This window comes from Lithobates pipiens, unplaced genomic scaffold (assembly GCF_037356315.1).
Source record: "Lithobates pipiens isolate NorthernLeopardFrog02 unplaced genomic scaffold, aLitPip1_a1.2 Scaffold_19, whole genome shotgun sequence".
Classification (NCBI taxonomy): domain Eukaryota; kingdom Metazoa; phylum Chordata; class Amphibia; order Anura; family Ranidae; genus Lithobates; species Lithobates pipiens.
Genome location: NW_027507764.1, coordinates 386,235,440 through 386,252,814, shown reverse-complemented (window position 1 = coordinate 386,252,814; position 17,375 = coordinate 386,235,440). Strand labels below are relative to the sequence as shown.

Sequence of the window (17,375 nt, the reverse complement as noted above, 5' to 3'; positions counted from 1 at the left end):
TCATGGGACTTGTAATTCTGCAACAGCTGGAGGTCCGCTAATTGAATATCCCTGGTTTAGACTTTCACTGTGGCAGTGTGCAAAGTACAGTATAATCACAGCAACTAATCATGATTCTAATATTAGTTAACTGAAGCCTTATCAGTTGTAAGGAATTACTGCCCTTTGCATATCATTACTAGATTTTACACTGCCCTACTGGCTATGCTAAATGTTTCCCTATTTAAAATATCTTTTATAAAATAATTTTGCAATCCAAATGAACAGCATCAGAAGAAGGGAATACATTTGTGGAAGGGAGCTTCCTGATCCCTGAGGTGTCTGTTGTTACCTATTAAATCACCTTTGACCACACTATGAGCAATAACTTTAGTTTTGTTCCTGTCTTCTTTTATCCGGGTTTTATAAATATGCCTCTTTTATGTGTTCTAACAGAAACACTTCCTTGAGTGAAATGATACACTATTTTATTGATGTTTCTTCTTTATTTAATAGGATTTGCTAGTTGTGTGGAGGTGGACACATATAATATGTTCCGCATATTGAAATTCTTAAAGTGGTTGTTAAGCCACTCTAACCTGTATTACACCATCAGCGCTGCCTACTATTGTAGTATCCCTCTCTGTGTGTGATTTATAAAAATAAATGCTGCAAATACCTAATTTCACTGCAGAGATTGCGATCACATGACCAACCAGCTTTCTCCTTTACTCCTCTGAGAGATGCAGCAGGCGGGGCTGAGATTCCTCTAACTATGTCAGTCTGGAGGGAAGGAGGAGAGAGTTGGCTGGTCATGTGATCACAATCTTTGCTCTTAAATTAGGTATTTACAGCATTTATATTTATAAATCATTCACAAAGGGGGACACTGTAATAGGAGGCAGTGCTGATGGTGTATACAGGTTAGTGTTATGAGAGCAGCAGGAGAGGGGAGGGGCGGCTTCTCACACAGACAGAGAGGGGAGGGGGGAGGAGGACACAGACGCAGAGAGGAGAGCAGATAGCAGGCTGCTGATGATAGAGGCACATAAACTGACCAGTGTCTGGTCTCATTAGCCGTGATGCATTGTGGTCAGTTTACAGAGGGGTGGGGAGAAACTGTCAGGATCAGCCAAGTTGACTGTGTTACAGGTGGCCAAATGACACAGGACAAGCACTGTCATATAACATGCTTTAAAGGGGCAGGATCCACATATATATATATATATATATATATATATATATATATATATATATATATATATATATATATATATATATAAAATATAGAATTTTTTTTGGGGGGGGGGGGGGTTAACAAACGCTATAATTTGTATTTAAAGCAAAAGTTTTTTTTTGTTTTTTTTTTGATTGATGGTGAAAAGTGGTTAAAACCTTTGTCAAGCTTTTATTGCTGTGCCGTTAGAGCTACATTTTTCCTTAAGACTTCTGTTACTGGCACTAAAATTGAAAGAAAATATAAACTTTTGAGTTGTAACCAACGCAGAAACAAAAAGGAATGTTCCAATGTGCAAATTTCATTGACAACTAAGAGGGAATGTCTCTCACTTTGGAGAGATTTTCTTACACTTTCTACACTTCCTGTTGTGTCTAAAGGACAGTAAGTGAAGTGAAATTCTCCAGTGGTATATTAATGGCAAAATAAACCTGGGAGGCATTTTAATCATTATGTATTTTATTGAAAATGAAAAAAAAATTATTGGCTTTAAATATACCTTACTGATTGTGCAGAACTGTTGTATGTTATTCAGAAAACCAAGGACTGCATGACCCATATTTGCTCTGCCAACCGCATATGTACCATAATTACTCATTTACTTAAATTATAGTATCTAGGGTTCAGAGCTCTTACACTTTACTTGCTGTGCTACAGTGAATGACATATGATCAGGGTGGGCCCTGTCAAGAAGGTCAGTTTCAGAACCATGCCCGAAGATTTGTGCGTAAGCCAATAGCAGCCTGTGCGCTGATGTTTAGGGTCACGGCTGTATTCACAACATAAGTAATGAGGAGTCTGAGTAAGTCTCTGTCAAAGTTTTCCAATCCTGTAGTGTTCAGCAGTTCTTGAAAGGAAGCTATCCTCTGATTTTCCACCATCAGTCATAAACCAGCAGTGCACCATACAGATTGCATAGTTGGTTCTGTTTCACTCTGCCAGGGGGAGGATAATTTGTTATAATGCCTTGTTATTGCTTCACAAGCTTCTGGAAAATTGAAATTACTTTTATTTATTTTTATTTTACTTTTATAAAATGCAGAGAATGCGCAGTAAAGGGACTGACCAAACAGGTATCAATTTATAAAACAAACAAAAGGGGTTACTAGAAATATCCATATACATACTATATGTGTGTGTGTGTATATATATATATATATATATATATATATATATATATATATACTGTATATAAAAAAAATAAGAAATAGTTATGTTAAAGCAAAAATGAAGTCAGAATACTGACTTGTGCGATCATACAGGGGGCACTCGACCAAGGCTGGTATTATAGTAGTCCTTCCATGTTAATATAAAATTATTACTGTTTCCACTGTAAAATTAAACTAAGCTTTTTCTTTCCCTTGGTTGTATAGCATATTTGGAAAAATCTTTACACAAAAAGGATTAAAATGATATACTACAGTCACTAAAAAAATATAACTCTGATTGCAGTATGAATTATGTATTTTACCTCTGGTATTCTTCATTAGGTGGAGAGTGGTAAAAAGGACTTGCACTCAGGAACTTTTGGTGGCATCATCCATGAATCAATGCGGGACCTAGTATATCTCTTAGGTAATGTGAAAAGTACATTAGTACAAATGCGTTACAAATATATAACAACTGTGAATGCATGAGTGTTTACAGTATAATTCACATTTAATCTTTGTTCCGAAATGCCCAGCACTGGTTTTGAAGCACTGAACAGTAGCATACTGGGACTGATTTACTAAGGCTGCTTTCACACTGGGGCGGTATTCAGGCGTTACAGCGCTAAAAATAGCGCCTGTGTAACGCCTGAAAAAAACCGGCCCCTTTAACTCCAGTGTGAAAGCCGGAGGGCTTTCACACTGGAGCGATGCGCTGGCAGGACGGTGAAAAAAGTCCTGCTAGCCGCATCTTTGCAGCGGTGAAGGAGCGGTGAAGGAGCGGTGAAGGAGCGGTGTATTCACCGCTCCTATACCGCTCGTACCCATTGAAATCAATGGGACACCGCGGCAATACCGCCGGCAAAGCGCTGCTGCAGCGGCGCTTTGCGGGCGGGTTTAACCCCTTTTCGGCCACTAGCGGGGGTTAAAACCACCCCGCTAGCGCCCGCACACCGCCGCTACCGCCGACGCTGCTCCCGCCCCAGTGTGAAAGCAGCCTAAAGGAGTAAAAATTGTTCACTTTGCAAAATAAAGGTTAACTTTGCAAAGTGACTGTCCTGGTCTATATGTATAGTTGCATTTATGTGTTTGTGATATTAAAGATAAGGGTCTTTTACGTGAGAATGGTAGGGATAAAATATCATGAGTAGGGATAAAATATCACATATTCACGTCTTTTCACCTCCTGGGTGAATTTATATGGTAGTGGCAGCCCCTTTTCTTACCACTAGGGTCCCAATTTTGTTTTTTAGGTTGTTTTTTAGGTGTTCACATTTGGTATAGCAATTCAACTTTATTTCACATTTAGGGTCCATAGCGCACCTACCCATTGGATCCATTGGATTTTGTACGTCGGATTTTGTCCGAAACTTGTGTTGCATACACACGGTCGGACAAAGTTGTCGGAAAATCCGATCGTACGTAACGTGAAGACGTTATCTCATTACGACGGGACTACGTTCAGGCTAGTAGCCAATGACTTTGGTCTAGGAATTTGATCTGAGCATGCGTGGCACTTTGTGCGATCGGAATTCTCTACACACAATCAGACAAAGTCCGATCGGATCATGTTGTCGGAAAGTTTTATAGCCCAGCTCTAAAGCTTTGTCCGTCAGATATTCCGACGGAAACAGTCCGATGGAGCCCACACACAGTCGGATTATCCGACAACACGGTCCTATCGGACATTCTCAGTCGGAATGTCCAACCGTGTGTACAAGGGCTAAGAGATAATGAGAGATTCCACCCACCTGAAGTGCTTTGTATTGCCTCCTTTTGGGTGGCTCTAAATTACCTGGTGTTATCCTCTGCAACCACCATGTCTCTGTGTCAGAGGTGGGATCGGGCCTTTTATGGTCGCTAAAAGTGTCCAGTTTCAAGCTTGCCTGTTGGTTTCCTTATTTTTAGAGTTCTTTCCATATGAACTTTGTCATGCCAGAAATAGAGAGGCTGCACATTGCTGATATGATACTTCTGAAAATAAAAGTTGTTAGACTGTCATGCAGATCCTCTAGATTGAATACTTTCGAATTGTTGACCTAAAACATGTATTCAGCTAAAGAAATCAAATTACTCTGAAAGTATTGAACCCAGAGGTTCTGCATAATAGCCAGACAATTAGCTTTTTTAGAAGGAGTCAGCAATGACAGCTTCAATATTATTCTTCTATTTTGTTTGCTTAAAAGGAGTCTCAGGTCTGGTAATGACTTTAATCTTACATCTCTTTTTACATAGCAAGCCTTGTGGACTCTACTGGTCGTATTCTTATCCCTGGAATTTATGACGATGTTGCTCCAATAACAGAAGAAGAAAAAAAGTTGTATGAAAATATAGATTTTGATATAGAAGAACACAAAAACAACACAGAGGTGAACACATTTTTGTACAGCAGTAAGGTAAAAACCTTTTATTACTTCATACATTTACTACTGTAATGCCATACAAATGACCTCTTCTAAAGTTCATCACCTTCTCACATGTTCTGTAGACATTAGGTTCTGTAGTGTGAAAGGAAAGTGCTCTAACGTGTTAAGAGTATTACTAAGCTAGAGATTAGATTTAACATGACCCTACTTGTAACTAGGGAAAATGTACGACCAGGCCAGGGCTATAGGTTTAGATGGCTCTTAAAGTATAGCCAAAGCTTTGTTGGCTGTACTTTTCCTGTGAATCTCAGAAATGCAGTTTGTTCTGCACTCCTGTGACCCGTTTTCAAAGCCTGCTATTGGTTGGCATCGCAGAGCTGGTCTAGGCTCTGAACAGATCCTGAACCTATGGTCTGAATCCACCCAGATGCCTAGATTGGCAGCTAGCTCCGCTTCTCAGCGACTCGCTGAGAGCCTGAGCCAAACACCACCCCTCCACAGGTCAGCGCTCCAGTGAGCATTGGAGGGGCAGAGCAGAGAACTAGAGACTGACACTCACCATTCTCTGCAGCATGAAGATCCAGAGCTGAGCGATCAGCAGTGTTTGATTGCTTGGTTCTCAGTCTTAGAACTGGTAGGGGACAGATGCAGCATTGCAACAATGCTGCATCCACCTAGGTGAGTATAACTTTTTTTTATTTTTATTTTTTTTAGCTAAACTAATACTTTTCTTTTAAATCTCATGACATTTATCTATGTGCATTGCTTTTAATGCAAACTGCTAAAAAAAAAAAGAAACACAGTTGCTCTGTGCGAGTATGCTCCTTCAAGATTTCTCTTTTTTGACTCTTTCAATCAACATGAAACCTTTTCTAACCCTTGTGCTGCTAGCATTAGTAAATAGATAGGAACACATATATTTTATTTACTTGCTTTTTGCATTTCTTCTGTTGCTTCCTGGTTTCTGGCCTACACCAAATGATGTCCTACATCCCAGGAGTCTTCAGGAGGGGTTTTCTCAGCTAAGCATACCCTCCCGCCTGCATGTCTGAGATAGGTGCAGAAGGATTCCAATAAGTAAACGCTACATGAATCATTTGCCCTTACTCAAGATGCCCATCGCTAGAAATGCTAGAAGGGCATTTTTCAAAGTGATTTCTCAACACAATAGAGCATGGAGACATATACGGATGCATGTGTTTGCTTTGAATATCAAATATGAATGAAACAGAATTTTCAGTTTGTGGTGCTCAGATACAGTTAAGTTCCATTTTAACACTGCAATCTCCTGCAGCAGCACTAAATAGTGATTTTGTTTGCACTTTGAGATTATATTAGTCTCTGAAATTATAAATTACCCATGTAACCTTTGCCTTAAAGGAGAAGTACAGCCAAATCTCATTTGACTGTACTTCTCCTGTGGATCACAGGAGTGAAAGACGAATTGCACTCCTGTGACCTGTTTTCAACAGACAGCAGACTGACGTCCACTGTCTGCTGACATCACAGAGCGAGTCCAGACTTGGGCAAGATTGCGACACAGGAGTCGGAATCTGCCCATATGCCTAGACCAACACCCGGCTCAGCCTCTCAGCAAGCTGCTGAGAGGCTGAGCCAGCCGCTCCAGCCCCCTCCACAGTGAACGAGGAGTAGACAGAGCAGAGAGCGGTGACTGACAGTCAGCACCTCTCTGCTCAGATAGCTGTGAGAAATAAGCGGTCTACGGTGTTAGAACGCTCGGTTCTCAGTGTTAGAGCCGTCAGGGGTCAGATGCTGCATCCACCTTGGGAAGTATAATTTTGCAAAAACCCTAAATCCCATACTTCTCTTTTTTAAATATGTCACCCGTGGCGTAACTTTCAGGGTCACAGCAGTCGCACTTTGGTGACCCCGCACTCTGGGGACCCTGATGTAAAAGGGAGGGCTCTCTGGGGACCCTGATGTAAGGAGGGGCTCTCTGGGGACCCTGATGTAAGGAGGGGCTCTCTGGGGACCCTGATCTAAGGGAGGGGCTCTCTGGGGACCCTGATGTAAGGAGGGGCCCTCTGGGCACCCTCATGTAAGGGGGGCTCTCTATGGACCCTTGTGTAAGGGGAGGCTCTCTGGGGATCCTGATGTAAGGGGGGCTCTCTGGGGACCCTGATGTAAGGGGGCTCTCTAAGCTAAGGGTTCTAGCCTGAATTCTTTTGTAGACCAAGCAATGCCCCTGGTAGGTGCCCTTCATGGTTTCTTGCACCGGGGCAATGACGATTCTAGTTAAGCCTCTGCATGTCACATGTGAGGCCATCAAGAGAATCACCCAGGAGAGGCTTTTTACCTCTAAGTATTCACTCCCTTGATGGCTCTCTAATGCTGCCAGATTTTATTAGCTAGCTAGGGCAGCAAGAAAGCAACATCTCACAGGTCTAGCTGGAATGGATCATCTCCATACAACAGGTAGGTGGTTTCTTGGTAATTCTGTCAGTGGTGAATTGTCGGCAGTGATGAGATAGCTCAAGTAACATCGCCCTATTAGACTTCTTTCTGGTGTTAAACATATCACATATATCAGTGTGTGATACCTGAACTGCTGTATAATATTTCACTAAAGATGACTATTGATGATTTAGTAATTAACACCTTAGGAGGATGCATGCATTTAAAGGTCTTTGATTCCCCTAAATAATGTTGTACAAAAGACTTTCATCATTCCTAAAAAAAACACACATTTGATTGTAAACTTAGCTGCAGACTCCATATTGCAGCTGGACATGCTGATCCAATCACAAAGCCTAACAATTTTTTTATTAAGGACTTCTCCAATACCTATTCTCGTATTGCACAAATATGCATATTATCACCGCCGGAAAAAAAGAAAAAATGTCATGAATATCTTCTGTTTTTTATAGACTTACAGCAGAACTTCACTCCCTCCCAGTACAGGCTGCCCCCCTACCCTGGCGCCAGCATTGTAGCGCATGCACAGATGTGTCATAGGACTCTGCCCAGCCTTTGAGTCCTGGCAGAGCCCTTCAGCACATATGCATATGCACGTGTTTACACTTACAATAGAGGAACTTTACCTAGAAGCCACAAAGATGCCCGATAGTAAGTCCTTGGGAGCAGATGTTTTATCAGCTGAAACATATAAAAAATATGGCAAAACTCTTTTGCCTGTCCTTCTGAAAACACTGAATGATGCCAGACAAGGTTTCTTAAAAACCTTTGTTGCTTAATTCTGATGTTTTGCTACTGGCCCGTGTGTTGGTTACCAGATTGCCGAAGGTTATCTCCAGGCTGGTACATTTGGACCAGTCTGGATTTATCCCAGCAAGATCAACGGCTTTAAACATTTGGAGGCTATTTTTAAACATTCAAATCCCAGTAGACAATCCAGGAAACCGAGCTATTTTCTCCCTCAAGCTGCCAAATCTTTTGACAGCGCCGAGTGGCGATACTTGTGGGCAGTATTACATACATTTGGGCTCAGAAAGTTTATTTACTGGGTACCAATATAATTTGCTGAACCTATGGCAAGAATTAGAATAAATTATTCTTTATCAGAATCTTTTCCATTGTTTCGCTGTACTTTGCCTTAGCGCTGGAACCACTGGCGGCAATGCTTAGAGCCTCACCGACCATTATTGGATATCAACGAGGGCATAGAGAAGATAAAATCTCACTTTATGCAGATGACACCTTACTATATTTGGGAAAGGCTATCAATTGGCACAGGTCGGTTCTCCTTCCTCTAGACCCACTACCTACAGCCTTACCAGCAAGTGTAAATCAAGTACAGATGGTTACAGCTTTCAAATATTTGGGTATAATAGTGACAATTGACCCACGGGCCTATATTTCTTTGAACCTTAAACCTATCTTACAGAAATTCAAACATAAGTGTGTCAGTTGGTGTAAATTACCATTAACAGTGACAGGGCGTGCCAATCTTACTAAAATGATTTGGGCCCCACAGATATTATATATACTACACAACTCCCCTATATGCATACCCAATTATTGCTTCCATCGAATAGACCCACAATTTCAGCCTCTTATTTGGGAAAAATGGAGCGGCTCATATAAAACGTACCACTCTGAAAAATCCTAAAGGTGAAGGTGGTCTGGCTGTCCCAAATTCACAAACTTATTTTTTTGCCGCACAATTGCATCATTTTACAGGTTGAGATTTACCCTCTATAGCAGAATCTTCCAGGTACTTGCTGAATTGCCTGTCCACAGACTACTCGGCTGTCTCATATGGAAATGGGTTTTCCTACTGTCCCTTCCCACTGTCCCAGAGTTCAATTATTGATTAAATTAAGGAGAATTACTAAGCAGAGACTGGGTTTAACAGGGTTTCTTCCCAGTACGCCTATTTGGTATAACCTATTCTACACAGAGTTGGTTAAACTTAGTGATCACTCTGTGTGGATGAATACCAGAGTTAAATACATATCCTAACTATTTGATGATTCCAGCCTGAAATCATATGTTCAGTTGTTGGCAGAATTTCCGTTGCTAAAGAACTACTACTATCAGTATTTACAGCAGCATCACGCTGTCGGTTGCCAAAGCAGATATTCCTCCATGCATTTAACTGAATTCCCATTTTAGAGGTAATCTATTTAGGATTTATGCACTGACTTGCATAGAGGCCCCTGATCTTTTGCCCTGTTGAGGAAAATGTTTGAGACAGACCTATTGATGGCGAAACATGGGAACAGATACTTGAGGCTGGCCCTCTGGTGTCGATGTCAGCAGCTCAAAAATTGTCCCATCTGTTCATGTTACATCGAACATATAGAACTCTAGTACAGCTTAATAAGTGGGGTAGAAGTCTCCCATTTGTCTTAAATGTCAGATTCATCCTGGAGACTTCATCCACATGCTATGGAAATGTCCTAAACTAGTGAGATATTGAAACCGTGTTGTCTCAATTAATATCCATTTTTATCAAGTTCAACTGGAAAAAGGGATTGACTGATAGGAATGGCCGAACGGTTCGCCCGGCGGTCGGTTTGCGGCGAATTTCGGCTGTTCGCGGTCCGTCCGATCGGCGGACTATTGCCGCTGTTCGCCCGGCGGACTTACGTGTTTACTGTGTAAAAGAACTTTGACCTATGATGACACATCCATCATGTGGTACAGGACAGCCAATTGAGACATTACAGCACATGGACACTTGGACATTCCCCCTAACTTATAAATAGACCCAATCTGGCGGCCATTTTACATTCTTTCATATGTCACTATAGGGAGAGGTTGCTGTGTGGAGCAGGGAGAGACTGCAGTGACCCAAATCGCTAGCTATTAGGTCCACAAAAGTTCTTATAAGGACTGGTATGGTATAGGTGTATTTCAGGATATAGGTTTGAGGCACTGCTATTCAAGTCATTGTTGCAGCAGCCTGTGTTTTGTCAGTTTAAATAGGGACAGACAGGAAGCTGTGTGTTACAGTGAGGGACAGTCAGTTTAATCAGTAGCTGTTACTATTAGGTCCCCAAAGGTTCTTTTCAGGACTGGTATGGTAATAGGGTTGTACACGTATAATATTCTTTCTTACAAATATAGAAAGAATATTATACTTGACTGCTGCCCTTCTGCTGCAGTAGTCCTTTATGAGTATAGGGACTGAGGTACAGTCTGCTAATCACAACCTATTAGTTGCACAAAGGTCCTTCTAAGGACTGGTAAGGTATAGCGTACTAGAGTATATAGGGTTGAGTGAGGTACAGTCTGCTAATCCTTAAGGACTGGTATAGGTCCACAATATATAGGGTTGAGGTGCACTACTGCTGACTGCTGCCCAATTCTGCAGCAGTCCTTTATCAGTATAGGGACTGAGGTACAGTCTGCTAATCACAACCTACTAGTTCCACAAAGGTCCTTATAAGGACTGGTAAGTAGTGTACTACAGTATATAGGGTTGAGTGAGGTACAGTCTGCTAATCCTTAAGGACTGGTATAGGTCCACAATATATAGGGTTGAGGTGCACTACTGCTGACTGCTGCCCTATTCTGCAGCAGTCCTTTATCAGTATAGGGACTGAGGTACAGTCTGCTAATCACAACCTACTAGTTGCACAAAGGTCCTTCTAAGGACTGGTAAGGTATAGCGTACTAGAGTATATAGGGTTGAGTGAGGTACAGTCTGCTAATCCTTAAGGACTGGTATAGGTCCACAATATATAGGGTTGAGGTACACTACTGCTGACTGCTGCCCAATTTTGCAGCAGTCCTTTATCAGTATAGGGACTGATGTACAGTCTGCTAATCACAACGTACTAGTTCCACAAAGGTCCTTATAAGGACTGGTAAGGTATAGTGTACTACAGTATATAGGGTTGAGTGAGGTACAGTCTGCTAATCCTTAAGGACTGGTATAGGTCCACAATATATATGGTTGAGGTGCACTACTGCTGACTGCTGCCCAATTCTGCAGCAGTCCTTTATCAGTATAGGGACTGAGGTACAGTCTGCTAATCACAACCTACTAGTTGCACAAAGGTCCTTCTAAGGACTGGTAAGGTATAGCGTACTAGAGTATATAGGGTTGAGTGAGGTACAGTCTGCTAATCACAACCTACTAGTTGCACAAAGGTCCTTCTAAGGACTGGTAAGGTATAGGGTATTAAAGTATATAGGGTTGAATGAGGTACAGTCTGCTAATCCTTAAGGACTGGTATATCACGGTGCTGGTGTCAGTGCTTTATGTCACGCTGCTGATGTCAGTGCTCTCTATCATGGTGCTGGTGTCAGATAACTCTATCACGGTGCAGGTGTCAGTGCTCTATATCACGGTGCTGGTGCTGAAGATCATCTCCTGCACCCTCTTCTTTGCCTACACTGACCTTCCCTCACCTCCATTGTCTCAAGAGTCCTTAATTGTCAGAATTTCACATATAATAAAAGAATGCTTGTAGTTGTCGATCCCAGATTAACCTCATACATGTGTTATGTCATTGGCCATGTGGTGGGACTATGTGTGCACAGCTAATACTTATTTTGTGGCTGCAAATATGACCTGTAAGTTTGTAAAGTTCACCATCCCTGTCCTGACTTCCTCCTGGGGCTGCTTATTATGAGGGGCTCCCACCATCCCTGTGCTATGCTCATTATGAGGGGCTCCCACCATCCCTGTGCTGTCCTGACTTCCTCCTGGGTCTGCTTATTATGAGGGGCTCCCACCATCCCTGTGCTGTGCTGACTTCCTCCTGTGGCTGTACCCCTGCTGTGCATATTATGAGGGGCTCCCACCATCCCTGTGCTATGCTCATTATGAGGGGCTCCCACCATCCCTGTGCTATGCTCATTATGAGGGGCTCCCACCATCCCTGTGCTGTCCTGACTTCCTCCTGGGGCTGCTTATTACTAGGGGCTCCCACCATTCCTGTGCTGTGCTGACTTCCTCCTGGGGCTGTACCTCTGCTGTGCATATTATGAGGGGCTCCCACCATCCCTGTGCTATGCTCATTATGAGGGGCTCCCACCAACCCTGTGCTATGCTGACTTACTCCTTGGGCTGCTTATTATGATGGGCTCCCACCATCCCTGTGCTATGCTGACTTCCTCCTGGGGCTGTACCTCTGCTGTGCATATTATGAGGGGCGCCCACCATCCCTGTGCTATGCTCATTATGAGGGGCTCCCACCATCCCTGTGCTATGCTGACTTCCTCCTTGGGCTGCTTATTATGAGGGGTTCCCACCATCCCTGTGCTATGCTTATTATGAGGGGCTTCCACCATCCCTGTGCTGTGCTGACTTCCTCCTGGGGCTGCTTATTATGAGGGGCTCCCACCATCCCTGTGCTGTGCTGACTTCCTCCTGGGGCTGTACCTCTGCTGTGCATATTATGGGGGGCTCCCACCATTCCTGTGCTATGCTCATTATGAGGGGCTCCCACCATCCCTGTGCTATGCTCATTATGAGGGGCTCCCACCATCCCTGTGCTGTCCTGACTTCCTCCTGGGGCTGCTTATTACTAGGGGCTCCCACCATTCCTGTGCTGTGCTGACTTCCTCCTGGGGCTGTACCTCTGCTGTGCATATTATGAGGGGCTCCCACCATCCCTGTGCTATGCTCATTATGAGGGGCTCCCACCATCCCTGTGCTATGCTGACTTACTCCTTGGGCTGCTTATTATGATGGGCTCCCACCATCCCTGTGCTATGCTGACTTACTACTGGGGCTGTACCTCTGCTGTGCATATTATGAGGGGCTCCCACCATCCCTGTGCTATGCTTATTATGAGGGGCTCCCACCATCCCTGTGCTGTGCTGACTTCCTCCTGGGGCTGCTTATTATGAGGGGCTCCCACCATCCATGTGCTGTGCTGACTTCCTCCTGGGGCTGTACCTCTGCTGTGCATATTATGAGGGGCTCCCACCATTCCTGTGCTATGCTCATTATGAGGGGCTCCCACCATCCCTGTGCTATGCTCATTTTGTGGGGCTCCCACCATCCCTGTGCTGTGCTGACTTCCTCCTGGGGCTGCTTATTACGAGGGGTTCCCACCATTCCTGTGCTTTGCTGACTTCCTCCTGGGGCTGTACCTCTGCTGTGCATATTATGAGGGGCTCCCACCATCCCTGTGCTGTGCTGACTTCCTCCTGGGGCTGCTTATTATGAGGGGCTCCCACCATCCCTGTGCTATGCTGACTTACTACTGGGGCTGTACCTCTGCTGTGCATATTATGAGGGGCTCCCACCATCCCTGTGCTATGCTCATTATGAGGGGCTCCCACCATCCCTATGCTATGCTGACTTCCTCCTGGGGCTGCTTATGGTGCAGGTGTCAGTGCTGTATATCACGGTGCAGGTGTCAGTGCTGTATATCACGGTGCTGGTGCCAGTGCTGTATATCACGGTGCTGGTGTCAGTGCTTTATGTCATGCTGCTGATGTCAGTGCTCTCTATCATGGTGCTGGTGTCAGATCACTCTATCACGGTGCAGGTGTCATTGCTGTATGTCACACTGCTGATGTCAGTGCTCTCTATCACGGTGCAGGTGTCATTGCTGTATGTCACGCTGCTGATGTCAGTGCTCATCTCCTGCACCCTCTTCTTTGCCTACCCTGACCTTTCCTCTCCTCCATTGCCTTCATGCGCTCCACAGTCCTGAATTGTCACAATTTCACATATAAAAAAAAGAATGCTTGTAGTTGTCGATCCCAGATTCACCTCATACATGTGTTATGTCATTGGCCATGTGGTGGGACTATGTGTGCACAGCTAGTAATTATTTTGTGGCTGCAAATTTGACCTGTAGGTTTGTAAAGTTCGCCTCCCATTGAAGTCAATGGGGCCCGCCGTGAATGTTACGGTTCGCGAACTATCGGCCGCGTTCGCGGTTCGCGTAACGTCCCGTCGGAAGTTCGTCCATCACTATTGACTGACATGTTTGTTGGGAAGCCTTAATCAGGAGTTATATTCCCCTCCAATTTATATGGCTTTTATTGGACTACTATACTTAGCTAGAAAATTGAAAGTGAGGTTTTGGCTCTCTGCACACTCTCCGATGAGCACACAGTGGATGCAGGCAGTTGATACCATACTAGTTCATGAAAAAAACACTATCACATGAATTCTCCAATTTGTGAATATCTGACAATGTTGGCTAAATCCCCCCGGGGATAGCACCTCCCCAACTTGTTCTTGATAGATTGTTACAGACATAGCTGTACTAATACATGGGATATTGTTCTCTTGTCCTGTGGCTTCTACTTATTATCTTAAAGTAATGCCCCGTACACACAAGCGGATTTTCCATCTGAAAAAACGTGGACTTCAAGCTTGGCTTGCATACACACGGTCACGCGAAAGTACGTCAAGAACGCGGTGACGTACAACACTATGACGAGTCGAGAAAATTAAGTTCAATGCTTCTGAGCATGCATCGAATTGTTTCCAAGCAGGCGTAGGAATTTTGCACGTCGAAATTTGTGCATATCGGAACTGATCGGAACTTTTTCCGACCGAAAAATAGAGAACCTGCTCTCAATCTTTTGCTGGCCAAAATTCCACCAGTAAAAGTCCGATGGAGCATACACACAATCGGAAAAGCTCTCATTGGACTTTTGCTGGTGGAATTTCCGATTGTGTGTACGGGGTATTAGAGTGGACTCGATAGTGATTCAGAAGGCAAATACTGCGAGACCATTGGCTATTCTTGTAAGAATTGCACTTTTCCAGGGTGTTTAGTTCTTTGTTATATATTTGTTCTCTATTATTTGGGTTACAAGTATTAGGTATTAAGTATTAGATATAATTACTGTTCTCTATGCAGGCAGTTGTACAGTTGGTATGGAAACATTATGCGTTGACATGTATTATTTCTTGCTATTAAAAGCTAAATGGCCGACTGTCTGTACAGTGTAATGCCTTATACTTTTTTCAATAATTTTCACTTGATTTAAAAACAGGGATAGTTGATGGATGGTAATAAAAAGGAACACTTCATGAAATAAATAAAGCAATCAAGTGCTAAAATATGGAAAAAAATACTGATTCCTCATAAAAGTAAATAACAAACTTAGTTAAAATAAGTTATTTATCTTTGTGAACTGAGTCTAATATGTCTTACAAATGAATTTCTTTTTACACATTGTTACTGTTCTTGCAGGAAGAAATTCTTCAGCACATGTGGCGATACCCCAGCCTTTCCATCCATGGTATAGAGGGAGCATTCGCTGGAACGGGGACCAAAACTGTCATTCCTTCAAAAGTTATTGGAAAATTCTCAATTCGGCAAGCTCCAAATATGCAAATCCCTGTAGTGGAAAAGCAGGTAAGAATGAATGAAAGCTTTCACATGGAATGAGGGTTTATAAACTTTTTTTAATCAAAGGACACAAATAAGGCAACTATTGCTGTACTAGGACCCAAGAAAAAAGTGATTACCAAAATGTCAGCAAAGCCTTAAAAAACAAATATGAATGGCCGTATAGTATAAAAACAAACATATAAACTCTATTCAGGTATACTGCTCAATTAGTAAAGCAGAAAATCAAAAAGCCTACATATTAGTAATAAAATCTTAATTCTTACGACTCATGCACACTGAACGATATAATAACGTCATACAAATGCCAGTAGCTTTGCAGTGAGTTTCAACGTTTTTCAGCGTATTTCCAATAGCTTTTTTTAGTGTTTTTAAGACTTTTTTTTTAATAAATGGGATCAAAATTGTTAAACGCTGGTGAGGTGCGTTTTTGAGCATTTATCAGCATTTTTACAGCTCAAAAACTTCTCAGAATGCACTTGTTTTGGAGGTTTTTAACAGCCCAAAAACTCCCCAGCCAAAAACAGTTGATAACAGTCTACGTGTGCATGAACACATAAGATAGCATGCTGGAGAGTTTATTGACTGTAGAAAAAAAGTCTGATGCCAAAAATAGCATCTGTAAAAATGTCCAGCGTGCATGAGGCTTAATCCACATCTGAGAATAGGTTCCTGAGAATCACTCCAATGCAAATTCTCATACATATACAAAAACTTTTTAAAGCTAAACTTCAGGCAGATAAAAAAAACACGGAATGTAGCCCTGTATTCATCAGTGTATCATTAAAACAGAACTACTAGTAAAAAGTAAACAAGCAGGCAGGCTCTTTATTGCAAAAGAAACATGTCTCTTTTGCAATTATTAGACAGGATTTATATAGCACCAACAGTTTACAACGTACTTTACAATATAAAGGGAGACCGTACATTTACAATACAATTTAAAGCGGTAGTAAACATTTTGATTTTTATCTACAGGTCAAATTAATATATTCTGAGTATTGAATATTAATATTCTGGTTGAACTACTTGTATGTATATGGGTTTACTGTGATAAATCTATCTATACCTCCCCTATTGGTAATACTATAAGGCGCGCACTTTTTGTTGCCCGTAGACAGATTGCTCTTAAGTGGACCTCTCCATATCCACCAACTGTGGCCCATTGGATTGTAGATCTCCATAGGATCATTCTTTTTGAAAAGCATACATATTGCCTAAGGAACTCCCTGAATAAGTTTGATGTTATCTGGTCTAGATGGCTTCAATCTATGACTTAGTTATCATGTAAACCAATGTGTACTGTGTACTTTGTAATACTGGATATTGTCATCCCTTTTTTTTTTGTGTGTTACAGTGCCTTGCGAAAGTATTCGGCCCCCTTGAACTTTTAAACCTTTTGCCACATTTCAGGCTTCAAACATAAAGATATAAAATTTTAATTTTTTGTGAAGAATCACCAACAAGTGGGGCACAATTGTGAAGTGGAACGAAATCTATTGGATATTTTAAACTTTTTTAGCAAATAAAAAACTGAAAAGTGGTGCGTGCAAAATTATTCGGCCCCTTTACTTTCAGTGCAGCAAACTCACTCCAGAAGTTCAGCGAGGATCTCTGAATGATCCAATGTTGTCCTAAATGACTGATGGTGATAAATAGAATCCACCTGTATGTAATCAAGTCTCTGTATAAATGCACCTGCTCTGTGATAGTCTCAGGGTTCTGTTGAAAGCACAGAGACCATCATGAAGACCAAGGAACACACCAGGCAGGTCCGTAATACTGTTGTGGAGAAGTTTAAAGCCGGATTTGGATACAAAAAGATTTCCCAAGCTTTAAACATCCCAAGGAGCACTGTTCAAGCGATCATTTTGAAATGGAA

General features: G+C 42.4%; 1 protein-coding gene across 3 annotated transcripts in view; it reads left to right on the top strand.

Moving 5' to 3' along the window:
• Window positions 1–17,375, top strand: part of LOC143997005 (beta-Ala-His dipeptidase-like) — a 102,810-nt gene that overhangs the window by 48,833 nt on the left and 36,602 nt on the right. For all 3 annotated transcript variants that reach the window (XM_077492360.1, XM_077492361.1, XM_077492362.1), the window contains 3 exons: window positions 2,707–2,791; window positions 4,600–4,760; window positions 15,335–15,499. In XM_077492360.1, coding sequence (XP_077348486.1) covers window positions 2,707–2,791; window positions 4,600–4,760; window positions 15,335–15,499 — 411 coding nt within the window. The remainder of the gene's footprint in view (window positions 1–2,706; window positions 2,792–4,599; window positions 4,761–15,334; window positions 15,500–17,375) is intronic.